This window comes from Triticum dicoccoides, chromosome 5A (assembly GCF_002162155.2).
Source record: "Triticum dicoccoides isolate Atlit2015 ecotype Zavitan chromosome 5A, WEW_v2.0, whole genome shotgun sequence".
Classification (NCBI taxonomy): Eukaryota; Viridiplantae; Streptophyta; class Magnoliopsida; order Poales; family Poaceae; genus Triticum; species Triticum dicoccoides.
Window position 1 is genome coordinate 603,530,891 of NC_041388.1, and position 19,628 is coordinate 603,550,518.

Below are 19,628 nucleotides of genomic sequence, written 5' to 3' on the forward strand. Positions count from 1 at the left end.
CTATTGAAACTGTCGAATGTCTTCTCTGCGTCCTTGTCAGCAGAAGATACAGAGACAACCATTAAGTCCGTTTTCAATGCTCATTCCTCCACATGAAATCCGGAGAAGTAGGAACGACCACCCGACAATCCAGGCGTGCGTGGGACATGGAACAAACCCCAAAATTCCGCATACTGGCCACGTGTTCCTCAGATGCGAATCGCCAGGGGCACCTGTGTAATAGCACAGTGCCGCCCCTGTGCCTATAAATACACACTCACAGCGGTCATTATCTCTTCTTCCACCCTCGCACGAACCCTAGCGCCACCGCTAGCTCTCGACGACGCCAGCGACGAAGCGCTTCGCTGCCGCAACCTCTCCAACGCCGTCTTCACGCCGACCGCGGACATCGTCCTCTCCGCCGTCGCCGTAGGTGTCCTCCGTCGCCAAGTTAGGGCACGGAAGAGTGAACTGCTCGGCCTCATCTCCCACTCCGTCTAGTAGTTCTCAGTGTGGTAAATAAAACTCCCTTTTTACATCACCGTTGATCCTACTGATCTGTCACTTTCTACCACAAGCAGTTTCTGTTCACACAAGCTAGATCTCTCTCATACTGCATCTCATAACATGCCTAGTATATTCACTTGTGCTTCACAAAGTAGTTAGATTCCTCACTTGTATTGATCTGTGGATTCGTACAAATCTGGAACCAACTTCTTATCTATGAGTGAATGTCTTCGCACGATGAGGTCAATGTGTTCTAAACTGATTTATCTTCAAAATCTTCTGAGAATGCATATGACCTCTTCCCCTTCCCTCGCACCTTAATGCCGTCACAGGTACATGTCCGTGGGAGAATCCTTTGGTTCTCATAGTCTGCATTCATTTGCAGAATTCCTACAGCATCACATAAATTCTCCCGAAGCCAGTTCTTGTTGGTCCAGCAAACGAAAACCTTTGAAGCCTTTGAACGTCTTGAAGCCTTTCAAGTTAAAGTTTATGGCTTCAGAAAAGGCAGCAAGGAAGGGTGGCAGAAAGCGTCATGGTGAGACCTCCAGAGATCTGCCAGATGAACTCTCAGAAATGTACAAGACAGATCCTGAAGAGGATTACAGTCAGCGCAAGACCCGAATCCAATGGATTCGAAGATATTGGGTAGAACAATGGTTCAAATACAGATTTGTGACCCAGGAGTATGCTGAGAAAAATGCCATCAAGAGACCGTGGGGAGACATCCTATTCAAGAATCTTCTACCCAGGTCCAGAGATGAAGCCATTGCTCAAGGCTTCTATCCATGCATGGTCCGTGGACCACAGCCTGCTGATGCACACTCGTCGTCACTGCTATGGTGTCGTGACGATAATCTGTTCAAGCGCAACTTCTAGTTTGCTCAAAACTCTACGAAGCAGAACAAGAAGACTTTTGCGTTAGACTTCAACCCTGGTCCCTCATCTCCAAGGGCAGATGGCACACGACATGCAGAACCCAATGTCATCGATCCTTTCGCCAACCTTGAAGGCCTCATCACCTACATCTTGGTTCAAGGGACTGCAGTGAATGAGCCTGCGGCTGACACTGAGTCTGATGACGCGCCTGCAGTGCCGAAGCCAAAGAAGTTGAAGAAGCCAAAAGCTTCAAAGCCAGCCCCTTCACCAAAAATCTCAAGGGCAAAGCCATTGGCAACTGCACCTCCTGAAGACAGTGTGCAGTCTGAAGATTTATCACGCGTCTCCAAGCCCCAGAAGGCCAAGATGCCCCTGTCTCACACTGGCAAAGAGCTGACAGCTGCTGCCATTCTGCGCAACGACGACATTGATCTGTCAAGTGATGAAGATCTTGCAGATGACGCTCTTGAGCAACTCATCAAGAGCAAAGAAGAAGCAGAAATCTTCAATGATCTGCCTCTCTTTGATGTCACCATCATCCACAACTTCATTGACGAGTGGTTTGACACGCCAAACATCAGCTTTGAAGATCTGCAGCTACCCATTGGCCTCAGTGTCGCCTTTCAAGGCGCCATTGCTTCAGAACTTGCTATTGCCCAGCGCATTGTTGAGCTGAAGCAGAAGATTGACTATGAAAAGGCTCAGTTCAAGAAGCATATGGCCAAGCTCAGTGTGCAAGACGTGAAGAACTTCAAGACAATGATGCACGAGCTCAAGGAAGCCTTTGTGAAGAAGCGTGCAGAAGCTCAGGGTTCGCGTGAGCGCATGAAGACTCTGGCTGACAGATGTGTGCAAGCCTATAATGAGGCTAAGAAGCGCAAGGCACTTGGGCATCCTGGCATCGACCCCAGGATGGCCGCAAAGAAGAAGAAGAAGCCTGCTATGGCTGAATCTGATGCACCAAGGCAAGAAGCAGTTCCGATTTTCTTCCCAACAAGAATGACTGGCTCGAAGCCAAAGAGCCGGTCAACAGCTTCAGAGCTCAAGAAGACAAGAACTGCTGAGGCTGAAGCCAGGAAGAGGAAACACTCTGAAGACTCTCCTACTGCCCCCACCAAGAAAAAGCGAAAGACCAAGAAAGCTCGGGCTGCTCCCACAGAGCCCTTAATAGTTGAACCAATTTCTATGGTTCATCCTGACGCAGAACGTCAACTGACAGTTCATGAGCCTGCTTCCACAGAGGCTCCTGAAGCTGAAGACATTCCAGCAGCTGATCCCATCGCTGCTGAAGACATTGGTCATCATGACAATGTAGAAGATGATGCAGTCCTTCCTCAGTTAGAAAACAACGAATTCATCAGCATTGGTCGTCCACTGACGCCAATTGCACAGGATGCTTCATGGGCAGATCGCCCACAAGAGGAAGAAGACTATGAGGCCCAGCCCACTCCAACTCCACAGGCGTCGTCTGCGTTCCGCAGGCTTCGCAAAGGTCCAAGGCCTCAAGTCTCTGCTGAAAACATTCCGGCTGCATCAGCCGCAGAAGAAGAAGTACCACAAGATCCCACTCCCCTGCTCCACCAAGAAGCAGTTCTCTAGGAGAACGTGCCTGTGACCGACCCTCCAGCTAGTCAAGTGGAGGATGAAAATCTTGAGGCTGCCACAAACACCAATGAAGCTAATGTGGAGCCCTCCCCAGCAAAAGCTTCAGAAGACAGCGAAGCCACTGATCCCGCCACTTCTGTTCCTGAGTCTGCTGCCGGTCCCCAATTCAACTATCATGTTGAGCATAGGCCTCAGGTCCAGAAGCCAATCCCAAGACTGTCAAGGTTTCCAGGTCCTGCATCAGCACCTGGCTCCTTCAACATCAATGGCTTCAGGGCAGACAACACGTTCTTCGATAGCTCCAGGAACCCCTACTCAAGGGAAAGGATATCATCTGATCGGTTCTGGAGCTATCCTCAGCGAAGCTATTACTCTTGCATTCTTTACAATCAAGGTCGCATCTTCCCACACAAGCGCCTTGATGTTGAAGCTATAGCTGGTCTGCCCTGTCTAGAAGAAGCGTTGGATTGTTTCAAGCAAGTGGGTCTGCTGCAGTTTGTTACTGATGAAGAGCATTGGAATGAAGAGCTGCTGCTACAATTCTATGCCACGCTTCACATCAAAGGGTATAGCAGAGATCCGAAGACTTGGGTCCTGGAGTGGATGACTGGCAACGTTCATCATGAAGCCAATGCATTTGACATCATTGAGCTCACTGGCTTGCCCACTCCTGGCGATCTCTTCGAGCAAGGCTGTCAGCTGCATGCTGAAGCTATTGAGAGCATCTTTCAGCGGCCAGAACCTAATATGAGTCAAATACTCAGCATGATGAAGCCATTGCCCCAAGATGCTGCTTATCCCACAGAGTTCTTTGTTGAAGACCTTGAGCACCTGCCCAGAACCATCTATCACATCATCAGGCGAACTCTCTGGCCTATCAAAGGGCACTCTCCAAATGCCAAGCTTCAGGGTGCAATGAAGACTTTAGTCTTCTATATACTTCATGGCAAATGCTTCAATGCACAGGACTTCTTCATATGCCAACTTGCTGCATCAGGCATTGATCTGTTTGGTTTGAAGTTCTACGCCCCTTGGGTCATGCGGCTGATCAAGCTACACTCCACCATCTCGTATCAACCCTCAGCCCGCAACCATGGGATCTTCTTGCCTGACGTGGACATGTCTACTGAATCCATATATTCTGAGCCTGCCAAGCAACCTCTAAGTCTTCAGAATGCAGAACATCAGAGTTTTACTCAGAACGTTGAAGGCGTTGAAGCAGTTTCTCGGGTGTATCCTTTGGCTGGCACTACACGTGCACCACACCCTGCTGCAACTGAAGCCACTGACAGTGCCACTTCTCCACGACCCAAGAAGCGCACTCGTGTTCTCAACGACCGAGAGCTTCTTGTGGCTCTACATCAGAAACATGATAGGCATCATGACTGGCTTAAGCGTCAGATGAAAAGCCTCTTGGTGGATGTTAATCGCACTCGAAATCTTGCCACCAAGAATGCTTTCGTTGCCCATGAAACCTGTCGCCGCACATGGAAAGGGCTAATGATGATGCTTTCTGAAGCTGATCTTCAAGAGGATGGCTTCACCGAGAGATTCAAGTTTGACTCCACACCTCCTCGAAGGGATGTGCTGCTAGGAACTCCATCCCTTGAAGACTCTGAGTTCTCTTCCTCTGCTGCCACAGTCACTGCCAGAATTATTGAGGAAGAAGACGATGCTACTTCACCGCCATCTACTTCAGCACCTCCAAGCTCTTCTGCACCGCCAAACAACACCAACAACCCTGCTACTTCACCTACTCCTCATGGGAACGAGTAGAAGCTCTATGTCTTCAAACCTTTTTGGTCATTACTGACAAAAGGGGGAGAAGCATATGAGATTGATAGTCTTCAAGCGGGTTCATATGGGCGGGTGCCTTATATTTTGCTTCGTGCTTACAACTCTCGTTTTTTTGCTACATTTGGTTCTTATGAGTTGTAACACTTAAACTAGATGGTCGTCTGCTACTTATTTGCCACCTTGTTTTGTGAAGATAAATTCCGCATGTGCGACCATAAATTCCGTACTTAGCTCATTCTGCAGACGTCCATTTTCCATTATGCATGGCATTATCTTCATATACTTTCACATGCATAGTGGATTGTCTTCATAAGTTGAAGTGGATCTCCACAAGTACCACCTGCCATGTGTATTTGCATTCCAAAAAGCAAATTAACTTATATGCACATCTTCAGGGGGAGCCCTTGCAACTTATGAAGACAATTCCTTATTCTTTACAATTTCACAGATTATATTCCCCGTTGAAAACTTCAACTAGTTTGTCATCAATCACCAAAAAGGGGGAGATTGTAAGTGCATCTAGTGCCACCCCTAGTTGGTTTTGGAGTATTGACGACAAACCTAGTTGAGGGACTAATGTGTTTGTGAGAATTACAGGATAACACAGGTAGAAGTCCCTCATTGATTCGGTTTTACTACCAGAGATGACCCCTAAAACTCTATGAAGACATTGAAGTCAAAGGTGGTATATGAAGATATTCACATTGAAGACTATGACAAGAGAAGCCACGATATGAAGCCTATGGAGCTCGAAGACTTAGATCTTTCGTAGTTCTTTTTCTTTTGTGTTGAGTCATAAGAACCACCGTACTGTTAAGTGGGGTCCAAGAGAACCAGTCAGAATGACTGAAGTGATGCCCAAACCAAAAACCTATGTCTTCAAGTGAAGACCATGAGAGCGAATCTTGTCCAGAGTCGGACAAGTCAGCTTTGCTTGTAGCCTAAGTAAAGTTGCCGTGTGAGTTTGAAATCTGACCGTTGGGGCACGTGTCAGTTCCTTAGTGACCCAGGGTCATTTCGGACAAATCAAGTTGGGTTGCCAAGTGGCTATAAATAGCCCATCCCCTACAACCATAAACGGTTGGCTGCTCAGATTGAAAGTACGGCTTTTGTCGTTTGAGAGCAACCCACCTCGAAGCCTTTGAGAGAGAATTCCTTGCGAGGATAAAGCCCTAACCACCAGAGCCAGAGAGAATTGGGCATCACTTAAGTCTTCTTGTCTGTGTGATCTGAAGACTTATTACACTTGAGGACTGTGCATCCTCCAGCCGGTTAGGCGTCGCGTTCTGAGCATCTAAGAGACATTGTGGATTGCCGGTGAACGAAGTCTGTGAAGGTTTGGGAGTCTACCTTGAAGACTTACCAGAGTGATTGGGCGAGGTCTATGTGACCTTAGCTCAAGGAGAATACGGTGAGGACTGGGTGTCCTGAGCTGCGTGTTCAGGACTGGGTGTCTGGGACTGTGTGTTCTAAGGTTTAAATACCTAGCCGCTCCAATCAGACGTACAGTTGTCACAGCAACTGGAACTGGTCCAACAAATCATTGTCTTCAACGAGTCACTGGTTTCATCTTCACTTCACTTTACTTACTGTTACTCATTGTGAAGTCATTGTATGTTTACACTATCATTTGTCTTCACTGAGTGACTGCGTGTTCTGTTTGGCTTCACAATATCTTCCTACCTGATCCTTACTGCCTAACTGCTATTAGTCTTTGTGCTTTCACTTCATTGAATACTTGACTATGGTTTGCCTAGTGTAGTCTACCTTCCGCTGCACGGTAATAGATTTAATTTTATCATTTGTCTTCAAAACTCCCATGTTCTGAAGACTTTCATAAAAATCGCCTATTCACCCCCCTCTAGTCGATATAACGCACTTTCAAGAAGTACTCCCTCTGTTCCACAATGTAAGATGTTTTTGCAAGCTACGTTAGCTTGCAAAAACATCTTACATTTTGAGACGGAGAGAGTATAAATGTATAGCTAACTAACGTACATGATGACTATTATATTGTCTATAAACAACATGACAATAGGAATATAGCTAGTAATCAGCTTTATTATTATTATAGTTGCTCCAATGAAAGAACATAATGGCATTATTATTATTATTGAGCAGCTCAATATGAATACACTTATTTAAGGCGTGAAAGTTGAAACCTTGTGGCAGGGCGACTATATGTAATCTACAAATTGGACATCCTAAGTTTTGACTAAAGTCAAACTTTTAAACTTTGACCAATTATACAGAAAAGGATAAACATCATCGCCATCAATAATGACAACCATTTTTAAAATTAATCAGTAATAAGAAGATTTGTCATAAGATATGCATTCACTGCATATTTATTAGTAATTACAACCATATTTCTCTGTAAACTTTGATCAAACTGAAATGGTTCGAGTTAAAGTTAATTAATTGCTATCAGATTGACCAGACCAGCCCAAGTTTTCAGATTGTGCAGCTGAATAAAATAAAAAGAAGCGCTAAAACGTGGTTCATCAAAGGGTCCTTCAATATGTAATTCTAATCGTTTTGGAAGGAAGTTTCTTCCCCACAAAAACAAAAAGATACTGTAAGCAGGTGAAACGTACTCAAAGTTATGTATAGTACGAATTCATGTAAAATAGTAGGAGCACGAATCATGATTGGCGCTGCCTCCATTACCGTCCGTCGTTATCTTTTTGGCATTCCGCGAGCACCGACGGCGATGCCACGATGGCCACCAAACGCCAAACAGTCACGCGAATGCGCTCGGCAGCGGAACCATCCAAGCAGTCACGTCAAACTCCACCAGAAAAAGGCCAGCGTTTCTTTTTCCCTTCTCAAATCCGGAAAGGCGCAGTCGCTCACAGGATCATCACACCGTCTCACCGGTGCACCAGACCTCGTGGCTGTCTGAGTCACACCGCCAACTCACGCCCCTATCCGGTGATGTGTCTAGAAGACCGGAGCAAACCAACGTGCACCTACGCGGGACGCCGTCTCGGCCACGTCGCCGCCGGAAGGAATACAGGGGATGCCACTGTGGTGACCGCGCGCAGTTTCGCCCACTCCGCACTGCCGCGGAGGTCGTCCCCGTCACCTACCATCCACACCCACGCGCCACGGGCCCGGCTCCCACCGGTACAAGAAGCTCGAAACCCCAACCCAACCAAATCCATCATCGCCATCATCCCCACCTTATTAAACCAAAGCCCGCGCACCTGATCCTCCAGTGCTGTCCGCCATCACAGCGTCCGTGATAGTGCTGTGATCCGCTGATCCTTCGCCTGGTAGCTCGGGGAGCAGGCGTAGCGTTCGTTTCTTGCAGGGAGAGTGGGTCGAGTGATCGGGCGGGCGGGTGGCATGAGCCCGGGGAGCGGCAAGCTGCGGTGGCTGTGGAGGGCGCCGGCGCGGGCGTTCGGCCGCGCGCGGGACTTCTACGTGCGGAGCATCACGGGGTGCGCGCGCTACGTCCCCGCCGACGCGGCCTTCGGCGCCTACCCGGTGCTCGTGCCCGCGCCGCTGCCCAGGAGCCAGAGCTGCGGCTCCGGCGCCGACTACGGCGGCGAGGAGGACCTCCGGGAGCTCATCCGCGCGGCCTCGCAGAGGCGCGATGTCGAGCAGCGGCGGCAGGCCGACCATCTCCATGCCGTGCCCAGGAGCCAGAGCGTGGCGGGGGCGGCGTCCATGGCGCCGATCGACGAGGACGCGCCGTGCGAGTTCGCCGCTGGTGCGGGCGCCACGCTCTACTCCCGCAGTCAGAGCTACGCCGGCGGGGCCATGGGGGCCAGGAAGTCTCACTGCCACAGCAAGGTGTCGGCCTTGGGCTGAGCTAGCCGCCGGCTGCTCCTCAACTGCTCGTGTGTGATCAGGTTTCAGGTCATGCTTGCCAAAAATTGTTCATGTTGCTCCGATCCATCTGAAATTGGGATTTTCAGCTTGTAAATATGATACAGGGAGGAATTCATGCATGTGTAATTTGGTTGTTTCCTTGTAGGCTCGATTATGCTTCAAAAATCATGGGCTCCATGGTCTTCTCTAGTACCTTGCTTGCAATGAAATGCGGGAATGATCATACAGTGTAGATATTTGCAACTCGCCACCCACCGCTGGGTCACCGGTCGCCCAAGAGATTGAAAGCGCGGGCGGTGCCGTTCTGTAGCGGGCACACGATGAATGGCGACATGATTTTCCAGTACATGGACCATGTCACATGCGGCAGACATCACTTGTCTTGACATTCGTATTGCCACATTTGATACTCTCGGGTCTATATTGATATTCCAGTCGAGTTTGCGTTAGTTTACAACGCTGCTACCGCCAAAGTTCACAAGTCATTTTTTTTAGCTTAGATCAGGTTCATAAATAGGTCTATGAACGTGTCAAACTTGTCAATTTTTCTCGTCTTTGACTCCGTACCTTATAATTGCATCATAGCAAACAACATCCGCCAACAATCTATTCTACTGAGTTCAGATACGCTCATTGAAAGAGAATGTCACCACAACGGCTTAGATTGCATTGGACAACTTAACTCCACAGTTTTATTAGAAAAATAAAGAGTTGTCCTGGACATGTGTAGCTTCACGTTTTGGTGAACTGGAGTTCAGATGTCGGCCAGTTCATTTTGGTGAAGTTAGAAAAAGGTCGATTAACCTACTCCACTTGATTCCCGCACATGCACAATTATCCCAAGTCATAGGCGTTGTTGAGTCCCCCGGCCTTTGCATCATTGCGATGCACGCAACCATTGTTATGATTATTAAACGGAGTATAGGATGAAAGACAATCACGGTCGAACCATTACAAGGGAAAGAATAGAACACCTATGACTAAGTCATCTTCTTCCACAACAACGCCTTCAAGAAGGGGTACACGATTTTGTTTCACTGTCGCCATGTCTGGCTGATGGCCAGGGCAAGAATTTTTCATCCAGGTTGCTGAGAGCAAGCATTAAAGGCTAGTACATCAGCAAGGAGGCGAGACCTTCAATAAGGTAACGACACAAGATCATCGCTGCTGAGCCTGACAACAAATACCAGAACAAAGATTTTCACCCCGGACATGAAGCAATGTTTCAACTAGCACCTTAAAAATGGATCAGCCAATAATCATCTCAGCCAGTACGCTGAGCCCCATTATCCATCTATCCTAAAAGTTGTTTCGAAATACACACTTTTGTACCTCGGTACCTTTGACACAGTTGCCCAAGCCCTCACCTCCCCTGCCACTCCTCCCCTAAGGTCGCCGCCATCTCTCTATTGCCGCCTCGTCTCTCCTGTGCCACTCCTTGAACCTGAAGCGCCCCTTGTTTCAAAGAGAGGAGGGTAGTTTATTCACTTTTAATTTGATGGTCAGAGGTTAACTGAAAGCTAAACAACAGTAATTAAGACCCCCGGGAGAAAATAGAGATGTCTCTTACATTACCCAATGTGGAAGTACCGACGTAATTTCATAGAGTTATTATATCTGAATGATACATGAAGAACATAAGCCAGATGGCAGAACACGGAGACCTAGGATGTAGAAGATGATGACATGAGTGATTTGGCATATTTGGATTCCCTTCCTGTATATCCACTCATGTGGCAGTTCGTCATATGATTCGTATAAGCCCATTTGTCTAGAGATCATCATATACATTTAGAAAGTCGTATGCTTTGCTAGAAGATTGTACATTTTGGTACCCGTACCACTACCATATGTGAACCCTCCCGGTGCCTAAGAAGCATGTCTCTCGAGTTGCTTGGTTGATGCCCTCAACTAGCACCTCGCAAACCACATGTCGTCCTATCATCAGCGGATTTGAATTGTCGTTGTGTTGTTCTAGAGCTCGTTGTGGAGGGCCTTCCACCAGGAGCCCGAGAGTTTGTCGCTAACATATTGATAAAGACCTCATCCCAGCACTTCTACCTGCAACGGTCATCTGGCCTAATCCTCTCATATCTTTGTTTTTCATTGCTATTCCTGTCGGGTTTATGCTTCTTGAGGTTATATAATTTAGTTGGTAAATGGTGTCCATACACATGTTGGTTAGTCAAAGAAAATGTTTTTCTACTCCTTCTCTCATGACTGTAACACTAGTTCGTTGGTTATATTTTTTGGTATAAATTCTGTTCTTAAATTAGGAATAGATAGATGCATTGCAATACAAATTTGCGAAAGGTAGATAGAAGCATTGCAAATTTCCAAAAGGTAGATAAAAGCATTCTAATGCAAAGTTGTTGCTACATATTTTAACCTTATGGGAGAATTATTTTAGCCTTGATAGAAACATCACTAAAACACTGAGTTCTTGGCAATTGTTCCATACACATGTGGTATTTGCAATTCTTTTTACAGGTCATAGTTCATTTCAAGAGAATGCGAGCGGTTTTGTGATGAAACTCTTGTTAAATATGCAATTCTTCTTGCCAGTTAGTTCATTTGATGGTCTTGTTACTAATTAGTTAGTGGAATTATCCATTAGCAAATAAAATATAAAATATGCTTGATTGTGTCTAACACATGATGCGCAATAGGGAAAGAAAGAAGACAATCAAGGTATCGATGAAACATTTCCTAAACCGGTGAAATACCAAGTTCGGAGGAAAAGGGAGGGGGAGGAGGGAGAGATAGGGTACTTTAGACTTTTCATTACAATCTCCTTCGAGCCTTGATTGTTAGCCAAATACATTTTTATAGCTCCAGAGTGATGGGGTCGAGTTTGTGGTGAAGTGAAACTCTTGCAAACATACACTTGAATCCCATATTACACGAATAATTCACCCTCATACCGATTTTCAGATGGTTGTCTCCATCAGTAAAAGTTAGAGCTCATCTTGCATAGGCAAAAATGATGAAAAAAATCAAAGGAGAAGAAGAAAAGCTAATAGAAAATAGAACAAAATAAGAACACATAAAAATACTTGTTGAGAAATCACCGGATTGTTAACTCATTCAACTAGGTGACACCCCGCACGTTGTTGTGGGAATTTGTGGAGATATATTGTTGGAATATCAATGTTTTGATTAATAATATGATAATTGAATCTGGAAATAGATATTATTTCTTGTATTTAATTACTGTACATTTTCTTTCAAAGATTGTTAGATTACAAGTTCTCTGGAAATGCAACTAAGATAAATCAACATCAATGGCATGGAAAGCTTGCAACAAGATAAAATGAGACAACTAGCAAACAATGCACACAATATGAAAGGTTCGAGAACAAGATAAGTACCGAGGTAGAGACGAAGATATGGATCCCTTGAATGCTTCTCATTAGATCAAAGTGCAAAGCCACATCATACCAAAACAATGACAATAGAGAATTTATGTCATTTGTGTTATGACATTCAATACATAACCCCATGAGAAAACATTCAAACACTGCACAATTAAAAATATTAGGAAAAATAACTACTCACAACCTTAGCATCACATGCAAGGCAAAAATTTGATGAATCGACTCTCGTTAGTTCATTGCGCATAATTAGGTGGTAGTGGTACCCCTGCTGCTTTGTTATTGCAACAACACCTCTTGGATTTGCACGACTAAACCCGAGCATGGACAACCCGGCCTGATGACCTGACCCGAAAAAAGGGCTTCGGGCAGGGCTCAGGCCTCATTTTGCAGCCCGGAAGGTACTTCGGGCCGGGTTCAGGCTTCTTTTTCCAGAATTTCAAGCCGGTCTTACACGTGCGAACACTAGAAAATAACATTCCGGACGGGCTTGACTTTGGGCCAGGCTCGGGCTTGATAAAAGAGTGCATTTCGGGCTTCGGGCAGGGCTCGAGCTTGAGAAAAGAAGGTCGGGCTTTTACAAGCCTGACCCGGCTCGGCATATGCCTGGGTTTATGCACAACCTCTCATAAGATTGGCATACCTTCTCTTCCCCACCAAGTGCCCCCATGTATTTATTTCCATCCAATAATTACTACTGTTTTCATTCATTCCATCTCTGCCAAATAAGACATTGTGGTTGACCTTGCTTCCAACCTAGTCAATCTTTATCAGGTGGAGAACCCTTCATTTTCTTGACCTGTTATATGTGTATTTGTGTGTGTATAATTGTCTTCTTTCTTTGCGTCGCGGAAATATGTTTTTGTTAAATCCACCGATGCACCTGTCCACTAAATGGCATTTCCGGACTGATGTGCACTATATGGAGGATATCCCAATTTGCAAAGCATTTTTGGTGACACCAAGACAAGCAATTATTTTTGTCAGATTTGACGTGCTAAGGGTAAAAGAGGGTTTGATTTGTTGTCCCATTTGATGCGTAGGTTGAAGGGAATATTACTCTCAACTATGTCATTATGCTCTATGCAAGGCTCTGCATTAGTTACGTAATCCAAGTGTATACAAGGGTTTCAATCACTTTGAGTGGAGTATTAGCCATTAGATACAATGGATGTTTTTTTGGATTTACGGACATACTGTCTACTAGTAGAAGGGACGTGCTATGCACATGTTCTTCACTCATCTTGTATATGAAAAAATTGCTTATCCCACGTTGTTAGTTTTGTTGTATGCATGATTTTGAGTGTTAAATTCGATCAGAAGGATCGTCAAATTGCTGCGTTCGAAAGTTCGGTGGAAACAAATGTTCAGTGCTTTGATTTGTAAAGGTAGCTGTTTACCCGCTGTTTTTTCTTGAATCTTCCAGGGCTCCGGTTGTTAAGCATTGAACTTTTGGACCAACATGTGTGTGGGCCCATTTGGAGCCGAGAGGATTCCAGAAAGATAGTGGAGTCACTTTGGTGCCTCTCTGTACACAACGAATCTAAGAAATGTCAACCGTTAGATCTCTTTGACTAGGTATTGATAAATGGTGGATATTCATCTCCTAGAGCAAATCGATGGCTCATAATTGCTCCTGAGTCTTGGCGGATAGGTAATCAAAATTCAAATTTTTATGTACTATAGTAGCAGAGATATAACATGACCCAACCTATGTAATATCCTTTTTATGTTTCGTTGATTGGTCAAATTCACATGCCTATGCTTATTATTTCATGTCACTGCTTTCATGGGAAAAAAGCTATATCAAACCTATGAATCCCAACCGGATTTTTCCCATAAGAAAATTCTAAGATCTCAATTCCTTGCATTTATATTCTTGGTCATTATTAATTATAGAAATACGAAACATATCATTACTCATTAACACGTGATGCATGCAAAACAAAGAAAGAGAGAAGAAAATCAAATAATCAATAAAACGGTTCCTGAACCGATGCATTACCAGGTTCCGAGGAAAAAGGACAGAGGTGGAAGGGTACTTTAGAGTTTTCACTATAATCTACGTTGAAAACTTGAATTAATTTGGAGCTTGGTCGTTAGACAAATCTATTTTACAACTCTACAGTTTAGTGGTGGAGTGGAGTTTAAGGTGAAGTAAAACTCTTACAAACACACCCTTATAGCCCACCATATGTAGAAAAAATTGCACAACTCACCCTCGCGTTGATTTCTAGTGTGGATCTCCCACTATACAAGTTAGAGACCATCTTACTTAGTAAAAAATTTGATGTGAAAATTTAAAGCACAAGAAGGAAAATAAACAAAAACAGAAAAAATGAACATGAAAAACATTTTGGGAAATGAATGGCTATCTACTCATTCAACTAGATGATATCCCATGCATTGTTGTAGGATTTTTTGCAATATATTTAAATGTGATTGGAGCATGATAATTTAATTAATAATACAAGAATTGAAATTAAATTAGATATGATATATGATATTATATTTTTTATGTAATAATTATATATTTTATTAATATGAGTAGTACAATAGTTTTTCATGCATGATTGCATGTTGAGGTGGTTCTTTTCATTTATTGTGTTGACGGTTGAATTGTGTTTCTTTCAATGCATAACTGCATGTGGTGAGAAGTAGGTTAGCAAGGATCACCAATTTAGTTATATATACTCCCTCTTTTCAATAATTATGGTCATGGTTCTAGTCCAAATTTGAACTAAACTCTATGGAACGGAGGGAGAAGAAGTGAAGAACTTATTGGTGTGATGTTCCTTTTAGGGGGAAAACAGTAGTATGGGGTTGACGTTACAAAGCTGAATGCCATTTACCGTAGAGGCAGATTCTTTTTTATCACATCAATGCCATAGAAGCTGATGCTGAACGAAGTTTTTTTAGGGGATGATTTATTTTATTTTATTTTTGCGGTAGGGAATGATGTTTTACAAAGCTGCATGCCTGCATGTAGAGAGTAGAGACAGAGTAATTTTTTTGAAGAGAAGCCACAGAGGCAATCGCCCGGCGTTATCTTTGGGTTTTTTTTTTTGGCCGAACAGAACTGCACGTCTCTTTTTCGGCCCAAAGTATGTATGGTCCATAATGCGGCTCACGAAGCCCAGGCCATTCCAGCCCCAAAATCCACAGGCTTCAGATAGATATTCCGTGTGATTCCACAGTGAGTGGAATTCGTCACGCTGGAAAAAGGAAAAAAAGGAGTTTCTAAACAAAAGAGTGGAATTCGTGAGGAGCACAAAGCTGGGAAGTAGTCGGCCGTGGGCCCACCGGAACCCATCATCTTTATCGGCGACTCCGCCGCGTAACAACCAACCCATCACGGCAGTCCTCCACGCTACGCTCATCCGCGCCACCGCCCCCGACGTGCCTCCCCCATCCGAACCCTAGCCCCGTTGACCAGCGCGGCGACCGCCATGGACGGCCTCGTCGCCTTCTCCCGCCGCCGCCGCCGCTGGCTCCTCCTCGCCGCGCTGGGGACGGCGTCGGCCTACGGCGCGTACAAGATCTACCACCTCCCGGCCGTCGCCGCCCGCCGCCGCCGCCTCGTCCGCCTCGCCGCGGCCCTCGCGGCCTTCCTCGACGCCGCCGCGTCCTCCGCCGACGCGGCCGCCCTCGTCTCCTCCGACCTCGCCGACTTCGTCCGCTCCGACTCCGACGAGCTCCCCCGCAGCGTCGCGCAGCTCGCCAAGCTCGCCGCCTCCCCCGAGGTCTCCGCCACCGTCTCCGCGCTCTCCCAGGCCGTCGCGGCCGGGGTGCTCCGCGGCGTCGGCTCCACCCCCGGGGCCGGCTCCGGCGGCAAGGTGGCCCTCACGGACCGCCTCGTCGACAAGCTCTTCTCCGACTCCGGGGAGCGCCTCGCGTCCGCTGTCGCCGGGAGCTTCGCGCGCCACCTCGTAATGGCCTTCTACTCCGCCCCGTCTCCTCCCGGGCAGACCTCCTCATCGCCCGATTGGGTCAACGTGGTTGCAATGGGAAAGGGGCACAAGGCGATTAGCAGCTGGGTTGAGGTCCTCGTCGGCACCGCCGTGGGGGTGTTCATTGACAAGACCATACACATCAATACCTACGAGCAGCTCTTCGAAGGGCTCACCAATCCAAGCCATGACGCCAAGGTCAAGGAATTGCTTGTTTCAGTATGCAACGGGGCAGTGGAGACTTTGGTGAAGACCTCTCACCAAGTTATCTCCAAGGCCAATAGTAAATTGGATAATAATGGCAATGGCAACAGCAATGGAAGTGGCACTGGCAGTAGCAGAGCTGGGGAAGGGTGGGTGGAGACAGTCTCTAGCACATTGGCAGTGCCAAGCAACAGGAATTTTGTGCTTGATGTTACTGGGAGGGTGACATTTGAGACGGTGAGGTCATTTCTTGAGTTTGTGCTGTGGAAGCTGCACGATGGGGCGAGAAAGAGTGGGGACACCGCGTTCGACAGCGGACTGCGAGCCATGAGGTATATGAGTGATAAGTCTATGGTTCTCGCCACAATCTGCATAACACTGTGCCTGCATGTGTTAAATGGAACTCGATTCCTGGTTACCGCTTGAACATGCAGCCAACAGGGTGGGGGCTTTTGGCTTGTATAATTTGCACATTGTTTATGTACAAATTGTAGCTAAAATTGTACTGAAAAACTGTAAATTCAACTAAAAAAAAGAGCTGAAATGGGGTAATTTGGTTGCAAGGCTTTATTGTGGCTTATGGTTGGGGTTGTTATTCATGGCTGTAATCGAAGTGATTGATTTGTTGTGCCCTTGAGAAAGTGTGTTTGAGGCATTATTTGGTATGGAGATGTGTTGTACGTTTGAAGGAATTTGTATCACTGACATCTTCATCATTATAACATTGCTGATATCATCAATATCGAAAGTTTTTCTGGTCGGTTTCCTAATTGTCTTGTTTTCTATCCATGTCGTTATCTATTATATGTTCGTAAATTGTTTTTCAACTATCTTTTGTTCTCTATGATGTCAAACATAGCTTAACCTCCTCATTTCACAATTGGATTTGTGAATGCTTTGTTTGGATTCGAAGTTTTAGTAAGCTCAATATTAATTCTATGTAGATTTGTGATGACGACTTATTATTCATCCTGTGTAGTGTACTAGAGGTTCCTAAGAATTCATATATGAAGCAGTAGGTATCACATATTGAATGGGATCTTACAAACATTACTCTAGTGATGTCGATGCATTGTCCGATGAAAGTTCCCCCCAAAGGTAAAATACTAACGGACTGGATTTCTGTTCCTCCGTCTTAGCTTACATGATACAGGTGCAGAAACAGTTTTTGACGTACTGGTGTTAGATTTGGTTGCTTGTTAATTGCATATTGTTTCTCTAACTTCTGTTTTAAACTGTTCCTTTTGGACATGGCTTCATGGTAATATGAAGAAAAGAAACTGCAGTATCCACAGTGTTTCACACACAAGAATTATAAACTTTACATCAGTATTTTGTTTGATTGTTTTACTAACTATGACACTTTGTATAGTTAGGGAAAGAGATATGGCGAATTGTGAGAGGTGTGGGGAAGTTAGTAGACAAGGATGTAGTTGCTTTGATAATCTCTTTGAGGAAAACATGTTTGTTTTAAGTTACCATAAATTTAACTGTCTTGTTGGCGTTTTCCACTGAATCTGGTCAATTTATAATTTTTAATGCTCGCCGGATGGCTTTCCCTTAAAAAATGTTAATGGAAGTGCGTTTAGTCTGATGGTAAACATGCAAATGGCCATTGTCATTTCAAAATATCCAGATTTACTCAAATTGGAGTTCTGCAGAGTATTTGTGTGATTGTGATCAATCATTGATGAGCCATGCGCTGTATGAAATTGATGCTATTTTCCTTTAATAATAGCCACAGTTGTATGTATTTTATATTGATTTGGAATTTTGAATAGAACTTCAGTTCATTTTACAAGTCAAAAATAACTTATGTACTAGCAGTCTCTTGTAGATTTGAAAAAGATGCTTGTTCATAGAAGGGATTCTAAGCTAGCAACCAAGGCAAACATTCATTTCTAGAGAAGTGCACTATCCTGGTGTCCTTCTTTCAGGCTTTGTTCGGTTGAGGTGGATTTGAAGGGGATTGGCAGGGATTGAGGGAGATTAAATCCCCTACAAGCCAAAATCACCTCCAATCACCTCCAATCCTTTTGAGAAGTAGATTAACCGAACAAGGCCTCAGGGAATCAGGATTTCATCACCTTTTCTTTACATATTTTCTATGTGCTCTGGACTACCTTTTTTGGTCTATTTGCGTTGCTCTGTTCTGTTCTGTTCAATCATATCTAGAATGAATTTGCTATATGGACTGAAATGGGTCGGGTTTTACCATTCTATCAGCCTAGAAAAAGTACTCAAGTGATTGTTTTTCCACTCTATAGCTGAAACATATTACACTATAGATGGCGATACTGTGTTTGCGTATGAAAATAGCACCTCATGGGGTCGATACTTGCGCCCCTGGCAACTAGTTGAGTTTCTGAAAAACTCAGCACTTCAACATTACAATTCTACTGGAATAGCTGCAGTGTTTTGTCAGTCAAGAGCTCGATGATGTTGTTTGCTCTATGGTTTCCTGTATGTAAACTTGCTGTATTTATTCTGTAAAAGGTGTAAAGTACGCACACCGAAAGAAATCTGAAGACAGACCAGGTAACCATGTCAAATTGCTACAGTAGTGGTTGTACTGACACAGAACATTGCTGCTAGCACTTGTTGCAGCGTTCATGTGTTTGCATGATAATGTTATGTGCATAGAGTGTGTTAGATTCCCAGTAATGTGCAGTCACGGCTTGCTGGCATCTACTTCCTCCGTTCCTAAATATTCGTCTTTCTAGAGATTTCAAATGGTCACCACATACAGATGTATATAGACATATTTTAAAGTGTAGATTCACTCATTTTGCTTCATATGTAGTCACCATTTGAAACCTCTAAAAAGACAAATATTTAGGAACGGAGGGAGTATGAGAATGAGGAACACACATATGTGAAGCCTGCGGCACCTCTCAAGAATGAAAACCGACTCCGGATTTTCGTTTTGGGGGTGCAGATTGGAGCCCGTGGAGCATGATAACTTTATGATGACCTTGTTGGGCACCTGCGGCAGCTCCATGGGCAATGAACTTCATGCTTAATTTATATTATTTGATGCATTTTATATTATGCTTGAATTTGAATTTTTGAATTTAAAATCTAAAATTTGTGGAGAAATGATGTTGAATTGTGTGTGGTTGAAACATAATGATCTGAATTAGTGACGAGAAAATAGACTTTGTGATAGTGCTTACATGCAAGTGTAGAGAGATATAGAATAGATTGAATTATTGGATTCTCAAAAGCACCTACTCCCTCCGTCCAGGTGCGTTGGATCAAAATCCTGAAAGTATTACTCCCTTCATTCGAAATTACTTGTCGCAGAAATGGATGTATCTAGACATGTTTTAATTTTAGATACATCCATTTCTGAGATAAGTAATTCCGAACGGATGAAGTATTAAGCATAGCAGCTCCAATATGGTAGAGTGATGGATCATCGGGGCTCTGTCGGAGATCTAATAATAACAGCTGAAATGTGGAAAAGCTTCAGCCAGCTTGACTGGCGTTG

The 19,628-nt window shown here is 44.8% G+C and overlaps 2 protein-coding genes across 2 annotated transcripts; both read left to right on the forward strand.

Moving 5' to 3' along the window:
- The first annotated feature begins 7,812 nt into the window (after window positions 1-7,812).
- LOC119303292 lies at window positions 7,813-8,843 on the forward strand. Its single transcript, XM_037580407.1, has one exon. The coding sequence runs from the start codon at window positions 8,119-8,121 to the stop codon at window positions 8,584-8,586; it is 468 nt and encodes a 155-aa protein (XP_037436304.1). The 5' UTR covers window positions 7,813-8,118; the 3' UTR covers window positions 8,587-8,843.
- A 6,474-nt stretch (window positions 8,844-15,317) lies between these two features.
- Window positions 15,318-16,905, forward strand: LOC119303293 (protein PHLOEM PROTEIN 2-LIKE A10-like). Its single transcript, XM_037580408.1, has one exon. The coding sequence runs from the start codon at window positions 15,431-15,433 to the stop codon at window positions 16,559-16,561; it is 1,131 nt and encodes a 376-aa protein (XP_037436305.1). The 5' UTR covers window positions 15,318-15,430; the 3' UTR covers window positions 16,562-16,905.
- The last annotated feature ends 2,723 nt before the right edge of the window (window positions 16,906-19,628 follow it).